At 53.0% G+C, this 19,751-nt stretch overlaps 2 protein-coding genes across 5 annotated transcripts; both read right to left on the bottom strand.

Moving 5' to 3' along the window:
- Window positions 1-3,931: 3,931 nt before the first annotated feature.
- Window positions 3,932-8,550, bottom strand: IRF9 (interferon regulatory factor 9). Its single transcript, XM_035719723.2, is given in 10 exon segments — window positions 3,932-4,296; window positions 4,298-4,387; window positions 4,547-4,662; window positions 5,512-5,853; window positions 6,395-6,466; window positions 6,570-6,648; window positions 6,742-6,872; window positions 7,079-7,262; window positions 7,587-7,767; window positions 8,432-8,550. Coding segments are annotated over 9 exon segments (1,275 nt in total). The 5' UTR covers window position 7,767; window positions 8,432-8,550; the 3' UTR covers window positions 3,932-4,215.
- Window positions 8,551-9,126: 576 nt separating this feature from the next.
- RNF31 (ring finger protein 31) lies at window positions 9,127-19,654 on the bottom strand. Of its 4 annotated transcripts, none has more exons than XM_049113012.1 (21): window positions 19,181-19,650; window positions 18,948-19,094; window positions 18,644-18,799; window positions 18,342-18,410; window positions 18,183-18,258; window positions 17,774-17,951; window positions 16,890-17,292; window positions 16,436-16,723; window positions 15,935-16,183; window positions 15,634-15,819; window positions 15,323-15,529; window positions 13,324-13,497; window positions 13,143-13,241; window positions 12,956-13,045; window positions 11,715-11,829; window positions 11,481-11,599; window positions 11,085-11,198; window positions 10,878-10,935; window positions 10,073-10,169; window positions 9,393-9,561; window positions 9,127-9,278 (listed from the first exon to the last, which is right to left on the bottom strand). In XM_049113012.1, exons 1-21 carry the CDS (start codon window positions 19,367-19,369, stop codon window positions 9,225-9,227), a joined length of 3,237 nt encoding a protein of 1,078 aa, XP_048968969.1. In that variant the 5' UTR covers window positions 19,370-19,650; the 3' UTR covers window positions 9,127-9,224. The 4 variants fall into 4 exon arrangements, with proteins under 4 accessions (XP_048968969.1, XP_048968968.1, XP_025298792.1 ...); XM_049113011.1 differs by having other exon boundaries at window positions 16,436-16,726; window positions 19,181-19,648; XM_025443007.3 differs by having other exon boundaries at window positions 16,436-16,726; window positions 18,351-18,410; window positions 19,181-19,647.
- Window positions 19,655-19,751: the final 97 nt, after the last annotated feature.

Here is a 19,751-nt window from a genome sequence, read left to right as displayed (position 1 = left end):
CAAAGTAGATTTAGAGGAAACATACCTCAACATTATAAAGGCCATATATGTAAGACCTACAGGTGACACCATTTTCAATGGGGAAAAACTGAAAGCTTTTCCCCTAAGGTCAGGAAAAGGTAAGGATGTTCATTCTCACCACTTTTATTCAACATAGTACTGGAAGTCCTAGTCACAGCAATCAGATAAGAAAAAGGAATAAAAGGCATCCAAATTGGTAAGGAAGAATTAAAATTTTCACTATTTGCAGATGACATGATACTATATATAGAAAACCTTAAAAACTCCACCAAAAAACTACTAGACCTGATCAATGAATTCAGTAAGGTCACAGGATACAAAATCAATGTACAGAAATCCATTGCATTTCTATACACTAATAATGAAGCAGCAGAAAGAGAAATGAAGAAAACAATCCCATTTATAATTGTACCCAAAATAATAAAATACCTAGGAACGAACCTAACCAAAGAGGTAAAAGATCTGTACTCTGAAAACTATAAAACACTGATGAAAGAAATTGAATATGACACAAAGAAATGGAAAGAGATTCTATGCTCATGAAGTGAACAAATATTGTCAAAGTGTCTATACTATCCAAAGCAATCTACAGATTTAATGCAATCCCTGTCAAAATAGCATGAATCCCTAGCAATAGTAACTTTGAAAAACAATATTTTTCAAAAAACTAGAATAAACAATCCTAAAATTTGTATGCAACCACAAAAAAACCTCAAATAGCCAAAGCAATCCCAAGAAAGAAAAGCAAAGCTGGAGGCATCATAATCCAGACTTCAAGTTATATTACAAAGCTGTAGTAATCAAAACTGTATGGTACTGCCATAAAAACAGACACAAAGAGGGATGCCTGAGTGGCACGGTTGGTCAAGCATCCAACTCCTGGTTTTGGCTTAGATTGTGATTTCAGGGTCCTGGGATTGAGCCCTGTGTCAGCTCTGTGCTCAGTAAGGTGTCTGCTTGAGAGTCTCTCCCACTCCCTCTGCCCCTCCCACACGTACTCTCTCACTCACTCTCTAAAATAAGTAAATAAATCTTTTTTTTTTAATTTTTATTTATTTATGATAGGCACACAGTGAGAGAGAGAGAGAGGCAGAGACACAGGCAGAGGGAGAAGCAGGCTCCATGCACCGGGAGCCCGACGTGGGACTCAATCCCAGGTCTCCAGGATCGCGCCCTGGGCCAAAGGCATGTACTAAACCGCTGTGCCACCCAGGGATCCCTTTTTTTTTTTTTTAATTTTTATTTATAAGTAAATAAATCTTTAAAAAATATAGACATGTAGACCAATGGAACAGAATACAGAGCCCAGAACTAAACCTACAATTACATGATCAATGAATCTTCAACAAAGGCGGTAAGTATATGAAAAGGGAAACAGTCTCTTCCACAAATAGTGGTGGGAACATTGGATAGCTACATGCAAAAGAATGAAACTGGAACACTTTTCTACACCATACATAAAAATAAACTCAAAATAGATTAAGGACCTAAATGTGAGACTTAAAACCATAAAAATCTTAGAAGAGAGCACAAGTAGTGCTCTCTGACATCAGCTGTACCATGTTTCTAGATGCATCCCCTGAAGAAAGGGAAACAAAAGCAAAAATAAGGGATGCCTGGATGGCTCAGCAGTTTAGCGTCTGCCTTTGGCTCAGGGCATGATCCTGGAGTCCAAGGATCGAGTCCCACATCGGGCTCCCTGCGTGGAGGGAAGCATGGAGGGATTCTGCTTCTCCCTCTGCTTGTGTCTCTGCCTCTCTGTGTCTCTCATGAATAAACAAATATAATCTTTAAAAAAAAAAAAACGCTATGGAGACTACATCAGAATTAAAGGCTTTTACACAGTGCAAGAAACCATCAACAAAACTAAAAGGCAACCTACTAAACGAGAGAAGATATTTGCAAATGATATATCTCATAAAGGGCTAGTATCCAAAATATATAAAGAAGTTATGCAACTCAACACTAAAAAATCCCCAAATAATTCAATTAAAAAAATGGGCAGAAGACATGAACAGACATTTCTCTAAAGAAGACAGACAGAGGGCAGCCACGGTGGTGCAGCAGTTTAGTGCCGCCTGCAGCCCAGGGTGTGATCCTGGAGACTGGGGATCGAATCCCACATCAGGCTCCCTGCATGGAGCCTGCTTCTCCCTCTGCCTGTGTCTCTGCCTCTCTCTCTCTGTCTATCATGAATAAATAAACAAAATAAAAAAAAAAAGAAAAAAAGGTTACAAATAAAAGCAACTTTTAGCAAAAAAAAAAAAAAAAGAAGAAGAAGAAGACAGACAGATGGTGGCCAACAGCTACATGAGAAGATGCTCAACATCACTCATCAGGGAAATGCAAATCAAAACCACAGTGATCTATCACCTCGCGCCTGTCAGAATAGCTAAAATCAAAAACACAAGAAAAAAAAAAACACAAGAAACAACATGTGTTGGTGAGGATGTGGAAAAAAAAAGGAACTCTGTGCACTTCTGTTGGGGATGCAAACCTGTGCAGCCACTGTGGACAACAGTATGGAGGGTGCTTAAGAAATTAAAAATAGAACTACTATATGATCCAGTGACCACTACAGGGCATTTACCCAAAGAATATGAAAGCACCAGTTCAAAAGGATATAGGCACCCCTATGTTTATAGCAGCAGTATCTACAAGAGTCAAACTATGGAAGCAGCCCAGGTGTCCATCGATAAAGAAATGGATAAGTAATTATACACGTGAAACTAATTTGACACTGTATGTTAATTATACTGGGATTAAAATTAAAAATAAAAGAAAGAAGATGAAGTTGAGGAGGCAGCAAGGGCACAGGAGGGATTCTAGCAAGCAGAGGGACTCTGGAGTTCGAGTACCTGAGCACTCAGTACCTGCGTTCTTCCCTGGTAATGCAGAGGCCTGTTTGGGCTCTTGGCTTCTCAGGAGGACGATGGGCAAGACTGAATGGGAGGAAGATCCAAGGAGGCAGGCAGGAAGCTCAAGGGCAGCACTGAAGTTTGTCAAACATGCCAGTAGGAAGATCCTTGAGGGTCTAGGCGTCTAGGTTTTGATCACGTAGGTGAACCAGGCAAGGCTTCCAAGAGCAGCCTGACAGGAAGGAGTCTGGTCTGGGAGCCTCTCTTCCTCCAATCTGGGGTCCCCTACAGGAAGAGGGGAGCTAGAGGCTGCAACATCAGCTAAGTGGTGACTTAGGTCTGGACGTGAGTGGAGAGATTAAGATGACGAGTGGCCTTAAAAAGGAAGAACTTTTAGTTTGGTGGCAAACCCAGGGGGTAAGGGCTCAGAGGGGCCAGCTGACCTGGAGCCCTCAAATCTCAGTGAGCAAGTGTGGGTGACGTTGCAGCCTAGGCCAGATGGTCTTCTATGGGGCTTAGGTAGAGCAAGGAAAACAGTTTGGGAGTCCCTTCCATTGAGAGGATAGCACCCCATGTGTTGGGAGAAGAGGTGCCAGGGCCTGGTCTCCCTCAGCACAGGAGGCTCAGCAGCTCTTCCCTCTGATTCTGCCGCCCATTCCAGGCCCCAGTGCTTGTAGCCCAGAATTTGAGGGCAACTTCCAAGTTCACCTGTTCATTTAGAACTCCTGCCCAGAGTCCAACCCTAAGCCTGTTGTAAGGCCCGAATCGGAGGCCTTAGCCAAGAAGAGAAGAGCCCAGATTTTTCCGCGTGAGGTTGGTGGCTACAGCAGCTGTAGGCTGTGCTCTTCCGGGTGGCTAACCTCTCCCCTCTCCCCAGGCCCAGAACCCACAGAGCCCAGACAGCGTCCTAGCCAGAACCTGCCGGTGGAGGAGATGAAAAGGGCCCAGAGAGGTCAGCAGGAAGAGAACCCAAGTACTCACTCTCACCTTACATCTCTTTCACTTCCCTGTGACCCCTGCTACCTTTTCATCCCAACAAAGCAGATACTGACTCCTCTTTCAAAAAATTTTATTTTAAATCCCTAGTGAACATCTAAGAAGAAAATGTAAAGTGCTTGGCTTTAGGACTGGGGGAAGAGGGAAAGGTCCCCTGAGTTCATACCATTTGGACTTTCCCAGGTCAGTTCCTCAGAAATGAAAGGTGTATCTCAAAAAAACAAAAACAAACAAACAAAAACAAAAAACAGGGGGTATAAAGATCATCCTTGAGTTCTCCACCAGCCGGGTACATAAGCAGTTGAAGGACGCAGCTGTCAGAGACAACCACGGAGAACTGTCACCGAGGGAGGCAGGCCAACAGCGTGGAGAATGAGTCTCTTTCAAAGCAGATAGGAGGAAGAGAGAGGAGAGGAGGAAGCAGGGTCTCCCAGGCTCTGCAGCAGGGACACGGCAGCTGACTGCTCCTCTGGAGTCTCTTCCAGTAAATGTCGGGCAAAGGCCTGCTCCATCTGTGCCAGAGAAGGTGGGGGAGAGCTTGTCAGGAGCACAGCCAAGAGCAGACACTACCCTAGGAGGTCTTCCCCCCAGGCCCCGTCTCCTGCTGGAACCACCCCAACACACGCCCTCCAGGGGCAGGCTAGCCTACTCTTCCCCTGCCCTGAACTCACCTGCACCGTGATGAGGCTCTTTGGGGTACGGCTGGGGCCGGGGCTCTCCTCCCAGAAATTCAGTGTCACCTGGAACTCAGGTGGGGGACCCAGGCCCTGGAAGTACCTGACCAGGTCTGATGAAGGAAAAAGGGTTAAGGGCTAGAAGAAAGAGAAGACAGGGGCCACAGGCAGGGAGGGGACCGAGAGGGGCCCACCATGGACAAAGACGGATGGCTGTGGGGCCAGAACTGGAGCCGCAGGGTTGTGAGGCGGCTGCCTTATGCCAGGAGGAACGGTGGCAACTAAGCTGCTACTCCCATGTGCAAACAGCAAAGGGCGCCCCTTCCTCGAATAATACTTTGAGGTAACTGATTTTTATACGATCTGCAAGCTCTCTGCTGGAGAACTTAAGAGTCCTCCTGGCAGCCGGGTCTGCTTGACACAGAGGTGCCCCACTCTGTTGCTGGCTCACCGCCCCCCCCCCCCCAAAGGGCACCCACGGCCCTGGAACTCTCCCGTTCTGTGTCCCCTACACTCCTGGCCAGATTTACAGGTGAAGGGAGGCAGGAGTAGAATTCCAGAAGTGGATGGGAGAAGAATGACCAGAGGAGCTGCCCGGAGTGTGGCAGGGCCGGTGAATAGGGGGAGGGTGTGTGTGGGAGCCTGTGCGGGAGAGGCCCAGCAGGCACACCTCCCATCACTGCATGCTGCCAGGCGGGGGCAGTCCCCGAGACGTGACATGTGTGCTGAGCTCCACCTGAGCCTCATCTTCCGAGGCCTGGACTAGGGAAGGGTGGCTGCCAGACAGCTGCCAGGGCGGAGCACAGGGCCCCACAGGATGTGCACGGTGCAAGGGCAGGGTGCCACACATCAGCTGTGATGAGGGATCTACTGGCAGAAACACAGGGTGGTGGCAGAGCCTATCAGGTCCCAGGGCGGGGCTACAAGGAGCCAGGGGCTCAGCTGAGCTGGAACAGCCTCACCTCTGCAGAAGTGGGTGGTTCTGAAGAGCTCCACACACTCATTGCTGGGCAGCAGATGTGGGCCTGGGCCAGGTGGGGCCTGGGGTGCATTCCAGGAGACGGGGATGGGGCAGAGGCGCTGCACGAAGAGGCCCCGGGAGTTGCTGGCTACCAGGACACCCCTCTCGATCTGGCTCAGCAGGCGCTGGGTGGGCTCTGGAGGGTCAGGCTTGGGAAAGACGACCTGCTCCATCCCGCACTGGGAGCCGGAGGGCTCGGCCACAAGGCGGCAGTCCAGGCTCTGCACCTGGGCTTTGCCCACCATGCGCCCACTGTAGATGAAGGTGAGCAGCAGCGAGTAGTCTGTGGACAGAGAACCACCAGCTGCCCCTGTGCTTCACCTGAGGGGTCCGCCTGGTCAGCCCCAGGGCCTGGGGGATGGAGGGGCTCCTCGAGAACCCCACACCCTCATTTTGCTGATGAGAAACGTGAGGTCCAGCGAGAGAAGCCAAGGGAGGACAGGGGTAGCAGCTTCATCTTCTGAGGCCAGGGGCCACCTCCTCATCTGCCCCATCGCCACCCTCACCAGCCTAGGGACCTCCTGCCAGACTTTCCTATCACCCAGGGCCTTACAGTTTAGGTCCCAGAGCCTGGGTCTCTGCTTGACCCCCAGAATTAATGTCTCAAAGTGGATTTCCTGGGAACAGAGTGTAGAGAGGGTATTTTTGAGAATTGAGCTGTGTTTGGAGTCTGGCCAGGTATCCTGCCTAGAAACCAGTGCCTCTGTCTGGGCAAGGTGGGCCCGGGCTGCTATGAGCCCTGCCAGACACAATGATGCATGCATGTCCGCAGGGAGACAGGCGGGGGGGACAGGGCGCAGGAATGAGTCAGAAACGCCACGTACCTGAGCCCGGAGGGGGCAGAAGCTCCAGTGACACCTGATCTCCTTGGAAAGGGGCTTCAGCGGTACCTGTGCCTAGAAGGGAAGCAGCGGTGTGCATCGCTCAGAGTAGGACTGGGGACTCCAAGGGCCAGAGGGTGCAGTGTGGGGGGACGAACAGAGGCGGGGGACGTGGTACCTTCCTGGGGCTCAGGGCTGCTGTTGCTGCTACTCCCAAAGTTTGAACGGCTCGTTCCCCCATTGGCCCCCACCTCCTCCTGCAGACACAGGATCTATGGTTGGCCCACCTCTCCCCTAGTTACGGTCCCTGCCCTCAGGCGCCACCCCCCCCTTCCTACCCTTGCTCTTACATTTCTGAAGGGGTCCACAAGCAAGGAGGGACTGGGAGCACCATTCTTCACGGTCCTCTCGTCCTCCTCCCTTTCGGAGGACACAGAGCTGTGATGTCGCTTTGATGGTGATTTCTGGGTCCCAGGCTGGGCTGTGGAATATTGTGGAAGGGGAGAAATGGCAGAGCCTTAAGTGGGTACAGAGGGTAGGACAGGAGGCCGTGGAAGGATGGGCAGGCCCAGGAAGGAGAAGCTAGCAGAGCTCGCCAAGGACAGTGATGGGGCAGAGGTCCCAGCGAGGGGCTGCAGAGAGGCAGGTCTGCTGCTGCTAGGAGGGGTGGGGCAAGGGGACACCCACCGGGGAGAGTCCCGGAGGGCAGCAGCCGATACACCTTGTAGGGCTCAGCTCCGTCCCTATGGCCGTTCTCAGGCACCTCCTCAAATTCAGGACTCTTGTTGAGTGCACAGCGCAGCCGAGTCTTCCAGATAGCCGGGCCTTCCATGTCCCCTTCCTTATACTTCCCCTTAAATATGGCCCACGCCTTCAAAACACAGGAAGTCAAGCAGAGACAGCATGTTACACACCCCGGCTGACCCCCTACTTGCACCAGCATCACCAGGCAGACGGGCCACCCGAGCATCTGCACAGAAGGGCCAGCGCTCAGGTTTATGCTCCGCTACTGCCCTCTTGAAATCCTTCACAATGTTGGCATTTTCGCCATGCACGGGATGTGATGATCACGCAGCTGGTTCTACCCTCCCATCTCCCCTTTATCTGAAACCCAGGCAGACACAAGTCCTTGGGGGTGAGAGCTTCAGTGTATACCCCACCCCTCCTTTGGGGGCTCCAGTTTCCGCGCTGTCACCTTGAAGAAGGCGGCATCCTGGTCCTCACGGAAGTCCTGTTTGCCCGCATGCTTCCAGGGGATCCGGAACATGGTCTTGGCTGCGTCGTCCCAGCACACCCCTGGGAACTGCCCGCTCTCCACCTGCTCCACCACCCAGTTCCGCAGCTTTCGGGTGGAGCGTGCCCTGCCTGAAGCCATCCTAGGGACAAGAGTGGCAGGTGGCATCAGTGGGACTGACGCTTTGGGAGGGGACGTCTGCCAAGATCCTTACCACCGGGGTTGGATTCTGGCAAGGGACCCCGGAATCCCATCTATCTTTTGCCTGTAGACCTTTCTCAAAAATTCTGAGGCTGAATGGTGAGGTTTGTCCCTTCACTAGTAATGACAAACAAAACAAAACAAAACAACAAAAGACACATCTCTTTTAACCTCCCAGGCTGTGACATCTGGGAGGAAACTCTACACACTGGTACTAGTTTTAAGACTTTCTGGGGAAATCTGTTGTGTGGCAGAGAACTCTCTTGGTGTGGCTCGTGGGGACCGGCCCGGTCTCTAGCCCAAGCATCTGCAGTGGCAGTATACGCTTCTGAGATGCCTGCCTCAATGGTCCCTCACCCACTACCCCCCAACAACCTGGTCCTTGACCCCCACCCTTCCCCTATAGGTAGGTGGGGCAGGGCTGCGGCGGAAGTGGGCAGGGCCAGAAGGCAGGAAAACAAACGGGCAGCCAGAGCTGGGCCTCTGAACAATCTAGCAGCAGGGCTTCCTGCCCTTTACTTCTAGGGCTGGGGCCCCTGACCCCTGGTCAGCCTCTCACTCAGGCCAACTCCCACCCCCCACCCCCCACCCCGGCCCCGGCTCACAGGCCATCTGTAGATTCCTGTTTCACAGAGGGGCCCCAGGAGACCCCACTCCCAACTCTAATCCGGACGGGCCTTCCAGCTCTAGACCCGGGCTGACCTCCACTCTCGGCGGGTCTTACCTGCGCGGCCAGCTGGCTGTCCCAAGATGCAAGCTGCCCTCGGCCCGGCACCCTCCAGATCTCTCCGCCCCTTCCTACAGTCCCCACCCTAAGTTTCAGTTCTCCAGGCGCCGCCGCTTCTCAGAAATCACGTGGTCCGAGCTGCAGGGCAACCGCGCGCCACCAGGGGGCGGCAGCATCCGAGGGCCCCCACCGCTCCCGTAGACCCCCCTGATTGCCAGCCGCTGCCGCTTCCCAGGGAGGCCAGGATTCTGGAGTCTGGCGGGAGGCCTCTGGCTAGCCCTCTACCACCCGTGCATCTGTGTTTACCCCCTCGTGCCTGCCTGGTGCCTGGCAGGTGACCTCAAATATCAGCTGGATTCCATGAAGGAACAAAGGACGCTGGGGAGGAGAAAGCCCAGGCCGGGTGGCTGGCTGGGGACAGCCTCCTTGGCCATCCATGGTGTCAATTCCTTCCTGGCCCTGAGTCCAAGGAGGGTCCTGTGGTGGGCTGCAGGCGGCCCTTTCAGCAAAGCTCTCTGTTCACCCCCTTTCCCTGGTGCCCCAGATGGTGGGGCAGAAGAAGACCACCAAAAAGCCTGGGCAAGGAGATGCCTCTTTATTGGTGCTGGAGCTGTTCCTGAGGAGGTTCGGCCTTGAGACACTCATGAGGATCCTTGCCCCCCTCCACCCCACTACTTCCTCCTGCGAGGGATACTCTGTCCCAAGGGCACCTCTTCCATCAGCTTCTGCAGGAGGAGAGAGAAAATGATAACACTGGAAGCCCAGAGCTCAGATGCAGGCTGGACAGAAGACTTGTAGAGTGTGGGTCAAAGGCGAGGCTGGGGGGAGGGAGGCTGTACCTGTAACAAGCGGGCATGGTAGGCAGGGGCATCCTCCCCTGCCACTGGCTGAGGGCGCACGTGCAGGTAGCGCTCAGCAGCCGTCTCCAGCTCCTCCACCTCATATAGGGTGGCTGGGTCCAGTGAGTGCGCGTTGATGAGGCTCACAAGATACTCTTTGTAGTGTGCCCTGCAGAGATGACAGGGTGGAGTATTTGTTCTTCTGTTTGGCTAATATATATATATAATATATTTATTATATATGTTATATATATATATATATTTTTTATTCATGAGAGATGCAGAGAGAGAGGCAGAGACACAGGCAGAGGGAGAAGCAGGCTCCATGCAAGGAGCCCAATGGGGGACTCGACCCTGGAACTCCGGGATCACACCCTGGGCTGAAGGCAGATGCTCAACTGCTGAGTGACCCAGGGGTCCCTTATTTGGCTAATGTTAACCAAGTGTGCCCCACACCTTGCTGGGCACTGGTGTACTCAGACAAACAGGACCGGGGACTCTTGCCACTTGTAGTGGTGGGTACTATCTCCCTGTGTGCACTGCTGGCTACTACCTAGCCACGCCCTTGCCCAGAGAGACCCTCTCTTACTTCCCCTGCAGGACCTACTACAGCCAGAGATCCCCTTGACTACCCAGGTGTATCCTCCTGCCCCCAACTCCATGCCGTGCCTGACACTCACTGGCAGAGGCCAGCATGGCCAGCTGGAGTCTCCTTGCCACAAGCTTCATCCCGGAACCCATTAGGGACTTCCTTCTGCTCCATCACTCGGCAGCCACCTAAGGATAAGGGAAGGAAGGGACCCTTGTATTGGGAGGAGGTGACTGACCACAAAGCCCCCAGAGAAGAGGGGTATGAGGCATGGGAGACAGGCTTCAGGGAGGGGACTGCTCTAATGGTGTTGGGGTCAGAGAGGAGTGGGTACTTAGAGACACCATCATGGGAGACCAACTCTGACACAGAAGCAGAGGCCCTGCTTTTATCCAAGCTTGGTTTTGGTCCATAATCATGTACCCTCTTTTTTTATTGTCACATACTCTCAAGACAACTCTGGACTATGATCCTTTGTGCCTGGTTAACTCATGCTGTGAAGGCCTTATCTTATGGTAATAAGGGGTGGGGTAGATTAGAACCATATGTAACATCTTTCTGTTGCCCTCATGGAATCTAAAACAGTGCAACTCCTGAGTCTCATTAAATATTCCTTGAGTTAACTAATGAATCATTATCCTTTGGGAATGGGAGAAGAAAATCAGGATTAAGTGCCAAGTGCTTGAATATGGCCTCAAGTAAACAGCCGAGCTACAAAGTAGGGGTCTTACTCCCATGTCACAGACGGAGAAACCAGACCCAGTGAAATTAACCTGCCAAGAAGCCACAAGTGGGCACAGGCCAAGCTCTGAGCATGGACCCAAGCCTCCCCTTTACCCACAACACAGTGGGAGCCCGCCCTCACCCCCTTCTCTGAGGCCTGTTCAGACACTCACCGCCAGGAACTGCCCGGGCCCCTGCTGGGGGTTCTGTGTTGAACATGACATTATTGTCCTGAGGAGGGGCAGATGGTTGGGCGTTAGGTTCCCCTTGATGCCAGCCTACTGAATTGCCCAGCCCAGAGCCTTCCCTTTCTTGCCACCCTGTGCTTGGCCTTCTACCCTGGGCAATCTGCAAACCCAGCGTGGCTGGCCACCCCTGACCTGTAGCAGCTTCTGGAGCCGGAGAGCAGTCCAGTCCCGCAGGTAAAAGAGGCAGTCTCGTGGGTGGTGGCCATGCAGGGACTTTTTCACCCTGCAGTTAGGGTCTGGACATTTCTGGCGGAAACCCATATGGGAGAGGGGAAGTTGGAGACGGTTGGGGTCCTGGCTTCTCAGAACCCCTGTATGAGGGGTGTAGGGAAGAGGGGGGGAAGATGGAGACATTGGAGGCAAGCAGGCAAGCAGAAGGGGAGAGGGAACAGAGAGAGGTGCTTTACACCCCCACTGGCCTCCCCTTTTCTTCCCCTAGGCTACTCCTTAGTGCCTTTGCCCCTCACACCCAATGGCAGCATCCCTCCCCCGCCCCCCAATCCCTTCCATCCTCTCCTCCAGGCTCACATTCTTGGCGTAAAAGGCATTGTAGCAGCCGCTGCAGAACTGGTGGCGGCATTGGGTGCAGTGAAAGTGCATGCAGCCTCCTCGGGCCAGTGCATACGAGAACTTGCACTTGGGGCAGTCTGTAAGGAACAGCAGGTCAGGGCTGGTGCTGCCACTGCTCCTGAAGGCCTTTGGGAAGAGAGCCTCTGGCAGTAACAAATGACTGGGCAGACAGGCCCAGTGGCACATCCTTACCGATGCCATTCTCCTGAAGATACAGGGCTAGGCCCTGGGCCTGGTATTCGGGGTCATTGTTGCGTTTCCAGTTCTGGAAATCCTCACAGCTCCGGCCTCGGTGCTGCTCCTCCCACTGCAGGAGGGAAAGCAAGTTTCGCATGAAAGCTCCTCCCTGGGCCCTTCCCAAGGACCCCACCTCTCATACCTTGTGGGCCCTGGCTTTACTTTACAGCACTGTCATTCACTGTTTGCTCCAGTCTTAAACTGAGGGGCCAGGCTTGGTTCTTTCACCTCTTTGTACTAGCACACATTCACCGGCAGGTTTTATTTCCACCCCCCTAAACCCACCTCAGCCCTGTCCCCTTTTCCTTCATCCCTGCTGTGGCCACCCTACTCCAGGCCAGGTCAGGTCTTGCCTCGGTTACTGGTGTCTCTACCTCCACTCCTGCTCGCCTGTGGCCATAGTGCCTTGGAGAGCATAAGGCAGGCAGCTTCAACAGTATGGCAGTGTTCTAGATCTGAGATTCAGTGATAGGGTCTTGGGTGGTCATTTTATTATTGTGTTTTGTAACACAGATGTAACTTTTTGGCATTAGAAGTTAAACTTTTTAGAATATGTGCCGTCAAAGTGAGCAATCAAATGGCAAACTTTTTATTTTATTTTTTATTTTTTATTTTTTTAAATGGCAAACTTTTTAAAAGGCAAATGAGATAGTATCACCCCTTGGTTAGTCTTAGAATAAAAGGCAAATACCTGCCTCACTTGGCCTCACAGCCTTTCCTGATCTGGCAGCTAGCTCCTCTCCAACCGCCTGCCACTCTCACCCTTGCTCTTGGGGCTCCAGCCACACAACACTTTTTCTGACTTTGGACTTTCCACGTGTTGTTCTTTCTGTCCCGAATATCCTTTGCATAGTTGGCTTCTTCTTAACTTTCAGGCCTGAGCTTAAATTAAACCGTTTTAGAGAAGACTTGTCTGACCTTTCCATCCTAAGTAGGTGTATTCTGTTATTCCTAATCTGAGATTCCTGTTTTCATTATAGAACTTATGCTATGTGTACTCAGGCTCTCTCTCTCCCTCACTGCCTTTCTTGCCTTCCTTCCCCACTCTTCCTCCTCACCTTACCTTTCACCCTCCCTCCCTCTCTCCCTCCTTTCCTGACTACTGTGAGCTCTTTGACCCCAGAGCTCACATCTGTTCCATGCTTCAGCATACCCCGAGTCTGACAAGTTACTCTGAAAGGATGAATGGGCCTCACCTGGCGCTTACAGCGCACACAGAAGGTCTGGTGACACTGGGGACATGTTGCCTCCAGCTGCTCCCGTTCATATATGAAGCCAAAGGAGCACTGTGGGTACAAGAGTATAAAGCTACCTGAGGCCTGATCTGGCCCCCTGCCCTCCTCCCTGCCCCCTCCAGTCAGCTCCCCTGGGCAGGCCACTTACTTGGGCACACCACAAGAATTTGGGGTCCCGCATGAGCACACCCTCAGTCAGCTTCTTGTGAAACAGTGCATAGGCATCTGGCTCCAGGCTCTCCCGAAGCTGGGGACAGGATGCAGAAGTGGTGGGTGGGCAGGGTTCCTGTTCAAAGCCAGGGCACCCGGAGTCTTAGGGACTGCAGTACCTGGATGTCAAGTGTAGAAAAGTAGCTGAGCAACTGCGTGTCATCGGTGAGGTCAGGGCGGCCACAGGCGGGGCACACCATGTCTGTGATGTGTTTCTCCTTCAGGGCGATGGTGAAGTGCTGGCGGAAGCAGTCGGGACAGATGGTGCACTCACAGGAAGTCAGGGCCTGCATCTGTAGGAGGAGGCAGGGGGAGGAGGGGGTCTGAAGCCACAGCTGCCAGCAGTGGGGAAGGGGCAGCAGCCAGGTGTCTACTGGAAACCAGGGTCTGATTAACAACTGGCCAATGTGGCAACCTCCAATAAGTGCTTAGCAGGCAATCTGAATGTCTGAAGACTGTGATGGAAGAAAACAGACAATCCTGAGGCCTCAAGGAAATGGAAGAGTGCCCTCCAGAGGCATTCATGTTAATGGAAAGCAAACAAACAATATGTCTGAATGGACAAAACTAGAAATGGAGAACAGACTGGTTGTTGTCAGGTGACAGGAAGAAGGGAAGAAAGCTGCAGCCATAGAGGGGTTGTACAAGAGGGTTACTTTAACGGTGGTGGAACAATCTATATCTTGGTGGTGACATGAACCTATAAGCAGAATAAAATAGCACAGAGCGGGATCTCTGGGTGGCTCAGCGGTTTGGCGCCTGCCTTCGGCCTGGGGCGTGATCCTAGGGTCCTGGGATCGAGTTCCATGATGGGTCCTTGTATGGAGCCTGCTTCTCCCTCTGCCTGTGTCTCTGCCTCTCTCTCTGTGTCTCTCATGAATAAATAAATAAAATCTTAAAAAAAAAAAAAAAAAGGCACAGAGCCACACACTCATCCGTGTGAAAAATGAACAAGGTCTGCAGTCTAGCTCATGTGGTACCAGTGTTTACTTCCTGGTCTTGATATTGTACAGTAATTACAGAAGATGTCACCAATGGGAGAAGGGGGGGGTAAAGAGCACTCAAGACTCTATACTATTTTTACAACTTCCTGAGAATCTACAATTATTCTAAAATAAAAATTAAAACATAACAAAATAAAAATTAAAAACAAAAAACAAACAGAGCCAGCCTAACTAAATTCGACTGTATCTGGCCCACACACTGCCCTTCTGGCCTAGAGTAAGCAGTGGTCTGCTCCGACCAACCACTTATTTGATGATGAAATTAAAGAATTACTGGTAATTTTTTTGTTGTGCCAATGATATTTGTGGCTGTGTTTTCAAAAACTTCTACCTTTCAGAGATACAGCCTGAAATATTTACATGTTGACTAGAGGATGCCTAAGATTTGCTTTGAAAATATATTTTTTTAAAGATTTTATTTATTTAATCATGAAAGACACAGAGAGAAGCAGAGGCACAGGCAGAGGGAGAAGCAGGCTCCATGCAGGGAGCCCAATGTGGGACTCGATCCCGGGTCTCCAGAATCACGCCCTGGGCCAAAGGAGGCGCTAAACTGCTGAGCCACCCAGGCTGCCCGCTTGAAAATAATTTTGGAAAAAAAAAAAAAAGAAAACAATTTTGCGTGTGTAGATGGAATAAAGATTGGCGACATATTGATAACTGCAGAAGCATGGTGATGAATACATTGGGGGGGCATGGAGGAAGAAATCCTACATTTTGTGTTTGAAATGCTTCATGGTGGCACAGTAAAAATAATGGTGGCCAGGGACACCTGGGTGGCTCTGCAGTTAAGCATCTGCCTTTGGCTCAGGTCATTATCCCGGGGTCCTGGGATCAAGTCCCACATCGGGCTCCCCGCAGGGAGCCTACTTCTCCCTCTGCCTGTGTCTCTGCCTCTCTATGTCTCTCATGAATAAATAAACCCCCTAAAAAAAATAATAGTGGGGGCCAGGAGGTGGTTTATTCCTGCCCCTCCCTTTCTAGATGCCATCAGGAGCACATGGGCAACTGCAGAGTAGAAGACAGGGCCAGAGACAGGGGCTGACATGGAGCAGGGTGCAAAGGGAACAGTGTCATTCTAAGGCCAGACACAGTAGGGGATGGATGTGCTTACCCGGTTGCGGGGCAGGGCCCAGCCACACACGGCACACTCCTGGGCAAGCAAGCGGCGCAGGAAGGCCCGGTCCTGGCTGTGCCTCACAGCTTCCACCACATCTCCCAGCTCATAATTCCTGGGTGTCTCCTGCAGCAGTGACAGTGCCAGCTCTGCTCGGCCCCAGCTGGGGAGGGCGTAGACTGCCAAAAGCCGTCTGACCAGACTCTACAATGTGATTCGAGTACAGGAGGAAGAAGCGGCTGTCAGACCCCAAGAATCCTACCCTCACCCTTCCCCCTGCTCTTCCAAGTGGATTCTCCTCCTAGTACCTGCTTATCTGGCCCATCCCAGGAAGGAGTGGGATCAAGGCCCTTGTCCCAGAGGCGCTGATGGAAGGGCTCTAGGCGCTGGCGCTGTAGTTCTGTCAGGGCCCGTGCCACATCACCACCATGTTGGAACAATGCTTGAAGAGACCCCTCCTCGGGCCCAAAGCCCAGGGACCGGAGTTCCTGCACCTGCGAGTTGTGGGTAGAGAGGAGTGAAGAGGGAGATGGCAAGGAAAAGAGTGTGAGAGGTTCTGAGACCCATAGTCCTCAACCCTGTCCACCCTCCTGCCAGCATAGCGGGTACCTTCCTCCGCCGGGCCCTCACACACTCTTCCACAGCTTCATCAAGATTGCCATGACGGTCCAGCCAGGCTTTCCGGGCCTCCTGACAGGAAAAGGCACCCAGCCCCGGGTCCTGCTGTCCTGCCAGCTCGGCCACCATTTCCAGCACGTAGGGCAGCTCCGAGCGCAACCATTGCAGGGGCACCTCAGTGCCTGAGTACTGTAGAGCTGAGAAGACCTCCTCTGGACAGGCACCTGCAGCTTCCCCTTCCTAAGGCACAGTCCCACCCGGACAGATGGCCCATCAGGAAGGACACCCTCCAGCCACCCTCAGCCCGAACCACAATGCTGACAGCGATCATGTCAGCAGTACATGGTATGATATTTGTCATGTGAGAAGTGTTCAGTAAGAGGCAGCTGCTGCTAACAACAGCAAGTTTTGCAAGAACTTGTATTAATCCACTGTAGCTTTTCCCTTCCCCTACTAGCTCAACCCTACCTCATTCCAGGCCTAAATCCTCACCCGGATCTTCATCACTAGTTGGAGACCTTCCTCCCGCATCTTGTCCTGGCGCTGCTTCTCAGGGTCCCCACAGTAACCGGGCAGGGGGGCACTGAGGCACCGTGGAGGCCGTGGCTCAGGAAGTCGCTCTTCCAAAGAGCTGGCATGGAGCTGGGGGGCCTGCTGTACCAGGATGGGGCTGCTGGTCCGGTTGCACATAGCACACACCCAGCCAGGGCCCGAGTTGCAGAAGGTACAGTGAATACAGTACCAGACTGGAGGCTGGGCAGAGGAGAGCAAAGTATCCCCCTGCTGGGAAGGCAAAAAGTATTACCCAATTGAAGGCTGGCTGAGGCCCAAATGTAGGGAGCTGGGGGGAAAGACACAGAGGAACTCAAGAAAACAGGAGAGGAGGAAATAGAGAATGGCCTGGGTGGTGACAGGTGCAAAGAAAGAGCTGTAAGGAGTAGGTTACCTGAAGGGGCTGCAGGCAAATGCCAGTATCCCGAGAATCCACCACCAAGCTAGGAGGCTGAGCCAGCCGAGGTCGCTCACAGATGGCACACAGCACAGCTGCTGCCTCATTCTCAAAGGTGCAGCTCTGGCAGGCCCAGCGACCCCGTGCAAGCTCAGGTTCTAGGCCCCCAGTTCCTTGGGAACCCTCAATCCCCAGCCCCAACCCCTTACAGCCTCGGGGCCGATCACAGGCCACACAGAGCACTGCCCAAGATTCATTTAACATGGCACAGGCAGCACAGTGCCAGGGCAGACGGGCATTTGCAGGATCAGGGGAAGCTTTCAGGGGAAGCACAAGAGAGCTGTCTCCCAGGGCCAGCAGGGATGCTGACTGAGGCCGCAGTGGAGCTAAGGCAGGTAAGCTGTAATGAAAAAGCAGAGGTGGTCTGCTGAGGGGCCCTGGTGCCTGGGTCCCTCTTTCCCGGGCATCCCTCGTTCTCTGTGGGACAACACAGACCCTGTCCCTTGCACATGCTGTTTTGTCTGGAACACTCCATACCCACAGCCTATTCAACACTTAAATTATAACTTAAAGCTCGTATCTTGCTGATGGATATTCCTAACTTGGGGCCTGACCCATACTAGGTGCTTAGAAATCCTACTGATTGAGCTAGTCTTTTAGGCTAGGTTCCTCCTCTTCCTATCTTATTTGCACAACATAATAACCTATCTTGCTGTGACTGCTACTTGCTTGATATGTACCTCTGTGACCTCTTGGAGGGCAGTAACTGGCTGCTTGCCTTCTATTAAGGTCTTTAACGTAGAAACTGACGTATAGTAGATATATATGTAACTCTTAAATTCTCTCAACTTCACTCCTATCCAGAAGAGAAGATCTCTCACCTGGGAGTCAGGTGGGTGGTTTGGGAGCCCCCCGGCAGGGTCTGACGGAGGTGATGGGCACGGGACGGGTGTCCATGGAATAGGCGATCACAAGCTGGACACAAGGCCTGTTTACAGGTTGAACAGTGCAGTGTGCCTGGGGCAGAACCACAGAGGAAGCAGGGACCAGGAGTGGAGCCTGGAGAATAGGAGAAAGAAAAACTGAACATCTTTCTGAAAAAGATCAAGTTACATCTGAATTTGCTGTGAAAGGGAACAAATCAGACTACTTTTCAACATATCCAGACCCAAGGAAACAATTTTAATCTCTTTTAAAGGGCAAAGAAGATAAACAGAGGAGGGCCTCAAATTTCCATCAATATAGTCTATTAGAAACCGCTCCCACCCCCCTTCATAGGACCAACGATACCTGGGGCAGAGGGTGTGGTGAGGGGGCCAGGAGCAATCTCTCTCAGTAAGGGGGCAAACTCTGAGAGCTGCAGTATCTGAGAAAAAAAAGGGCAGGGCAACTGTGTGTCCCAAAACCCCTTTCCCCTTTGGTCATAAGGTCTTAAAGCCCCATCTCTACCTTCCTTACATCATCCTCAACCTTGTCTTCCAGCAGCTGCTCCAGTGCTTGTTGTCTTGGGTGAGTATTCTGCAAACAAGGTATGAAGCATTCCTACCTGGAACCCTAGGACAAGGCCCTCCCTCAAAGCCCTGGTTTCTCAACATCCACAGGAAGAAGAGTATGGGAGTTCCCAGGTTGCTATGGGGACTATGCCCATGGTTCAGCAGCATGAAGGGCCCCAGACTGCCTCTGGGAGTGAGGGTGGGCTCCCCAGATCTGGTATTTAAGTCCTCAGGACTAGAGACACTTCAACATCTCACCTGTAACAGCAGGCTGAGCTCTGTCCGAAGCAGCAGTACTTCTAGTGTGACTGTAGCTACTTGGTGCTCATCTGGCTCCTCCTGCCCCTCAGGGAAACTCAACCCATCTGGCTGCTCCTCTGTGTAGCCATACAATCGCAGAACGTCCCGGCCCCCCTACCGCATATTCAAACCAGTCACCCACCAAGCCCCCTTCTCAAAAGGGCTGGACCCCTCCCCATTAAGCACAGCCTCAGGCTCTTTCTAACCAACCCCCTAGCCCAGGCCAAGTCCCCTTCTCCCATAAGGGGCCCAGGGGCTTCACCTGCACAGCATCCACCGTACTGCGAAAGACAGGGTTATTGAACTTGACCCCGCGCCAATACCGGGGCCGCTGAGGGCTGAGAAGGTTGCGGCCATATTTCTCCAGGATGTTCAGGGCCGTGGACAGGGTGTTGAGGTAGTTTCGGGGCTGGGAGCAGTCAGAGAGCGGAGAGCTGTGAGTCCCACCCTGGGCGCAGCTCCCCTGGCCTCCTCCCGAGCGGGGCCGGGCCTCACCTCCCCATGAGCATTGCAGCGGACCAGGCGTGCGGCGTCCAGCTGCAGGTAGCGGGCCGCTGGCGGCAGGGATGTGACCAATAGCGGCCGGAGCTGCTCTACGGAAAACACCTGCCCGGAATCCTTCCTCAGGGCGCTCGACAGCTCCTCGCGGGCCGCCAGGAAGGCCCGCTCCTCCTCCCCCGGCATCCTGAGACAGGAGTCAGCCCCAGCCGCGTCGCCCGCCGGGACCTGGCGCAGGCTGCGCGCGGCTTGAACGCCACCCCTCCCGCCCGGTGTCCGGCGTCGCGGCCCGACTCGGTCGGCAAAGCCGCCCCAGGTCACCCGGGCCACGGTCACTCCTCGGCCCCGGGCCCTGCGCCAGTGTTAGCCGGGAACAGGAAGTACTAACGAAGAGGGCGGGATTGCGACCTAGTTTCAGGGGAAGGGGAGGGCTTTAAGGTTAGGACAGGGTGGGGGTCGGGCAGCGAGGGGGCGTGGCCAAGAGGGAAGCCGGGGCCCAGCCAATGAGGAGGCAAGTGGTCCCTGGCTCCGCCCCCAGAGCGCCTGGGCCGCGAACGCCGAGCTGGCG

Source organism: Canis lupus, chromosome 8, assembly GCF_003254725.2.
Source record: "Canis lupus dingo isolate Sandy chromosome 8, ASM325472v2, whole genome shotgun sequence".
Taxonomy (NCBI): Eukaryota; Metazoa; Chordata; class Mammalia; order Carnivora; family Canidae; genus Canis; species Canis lupus.
Note: the sequence above shows the minus strand (reverse complement) of the source record. Positions and strands in the feature narration are given on the sequence as shown.

Bases quoted from the DNA above. Each gene is read 5' to 3' on its own strand.
- RNF31 (XM_049113011.1), bottom strand. From the start codon at position 19,369: ATGCCGGGGGAGGAGGAGCGGGCCTTCCTGGCGGCCCGCGAGGAGCTG. The intron at 10,170-10,877 runs GTGAGTGTCTGA...CCTTATCCTTAG, and splicing joins GGCCCGGGCAGTTCCTGGCG to GTGGCTGCCGAGTGATGGAG. The intron at 9,562-10,072 runs GTGAGTGTCAGG...TCATCTCTGCAG, and splicing joins GGCCATGCTGGCCTCTGCCA to GGCACACTACAAAGAGTATC.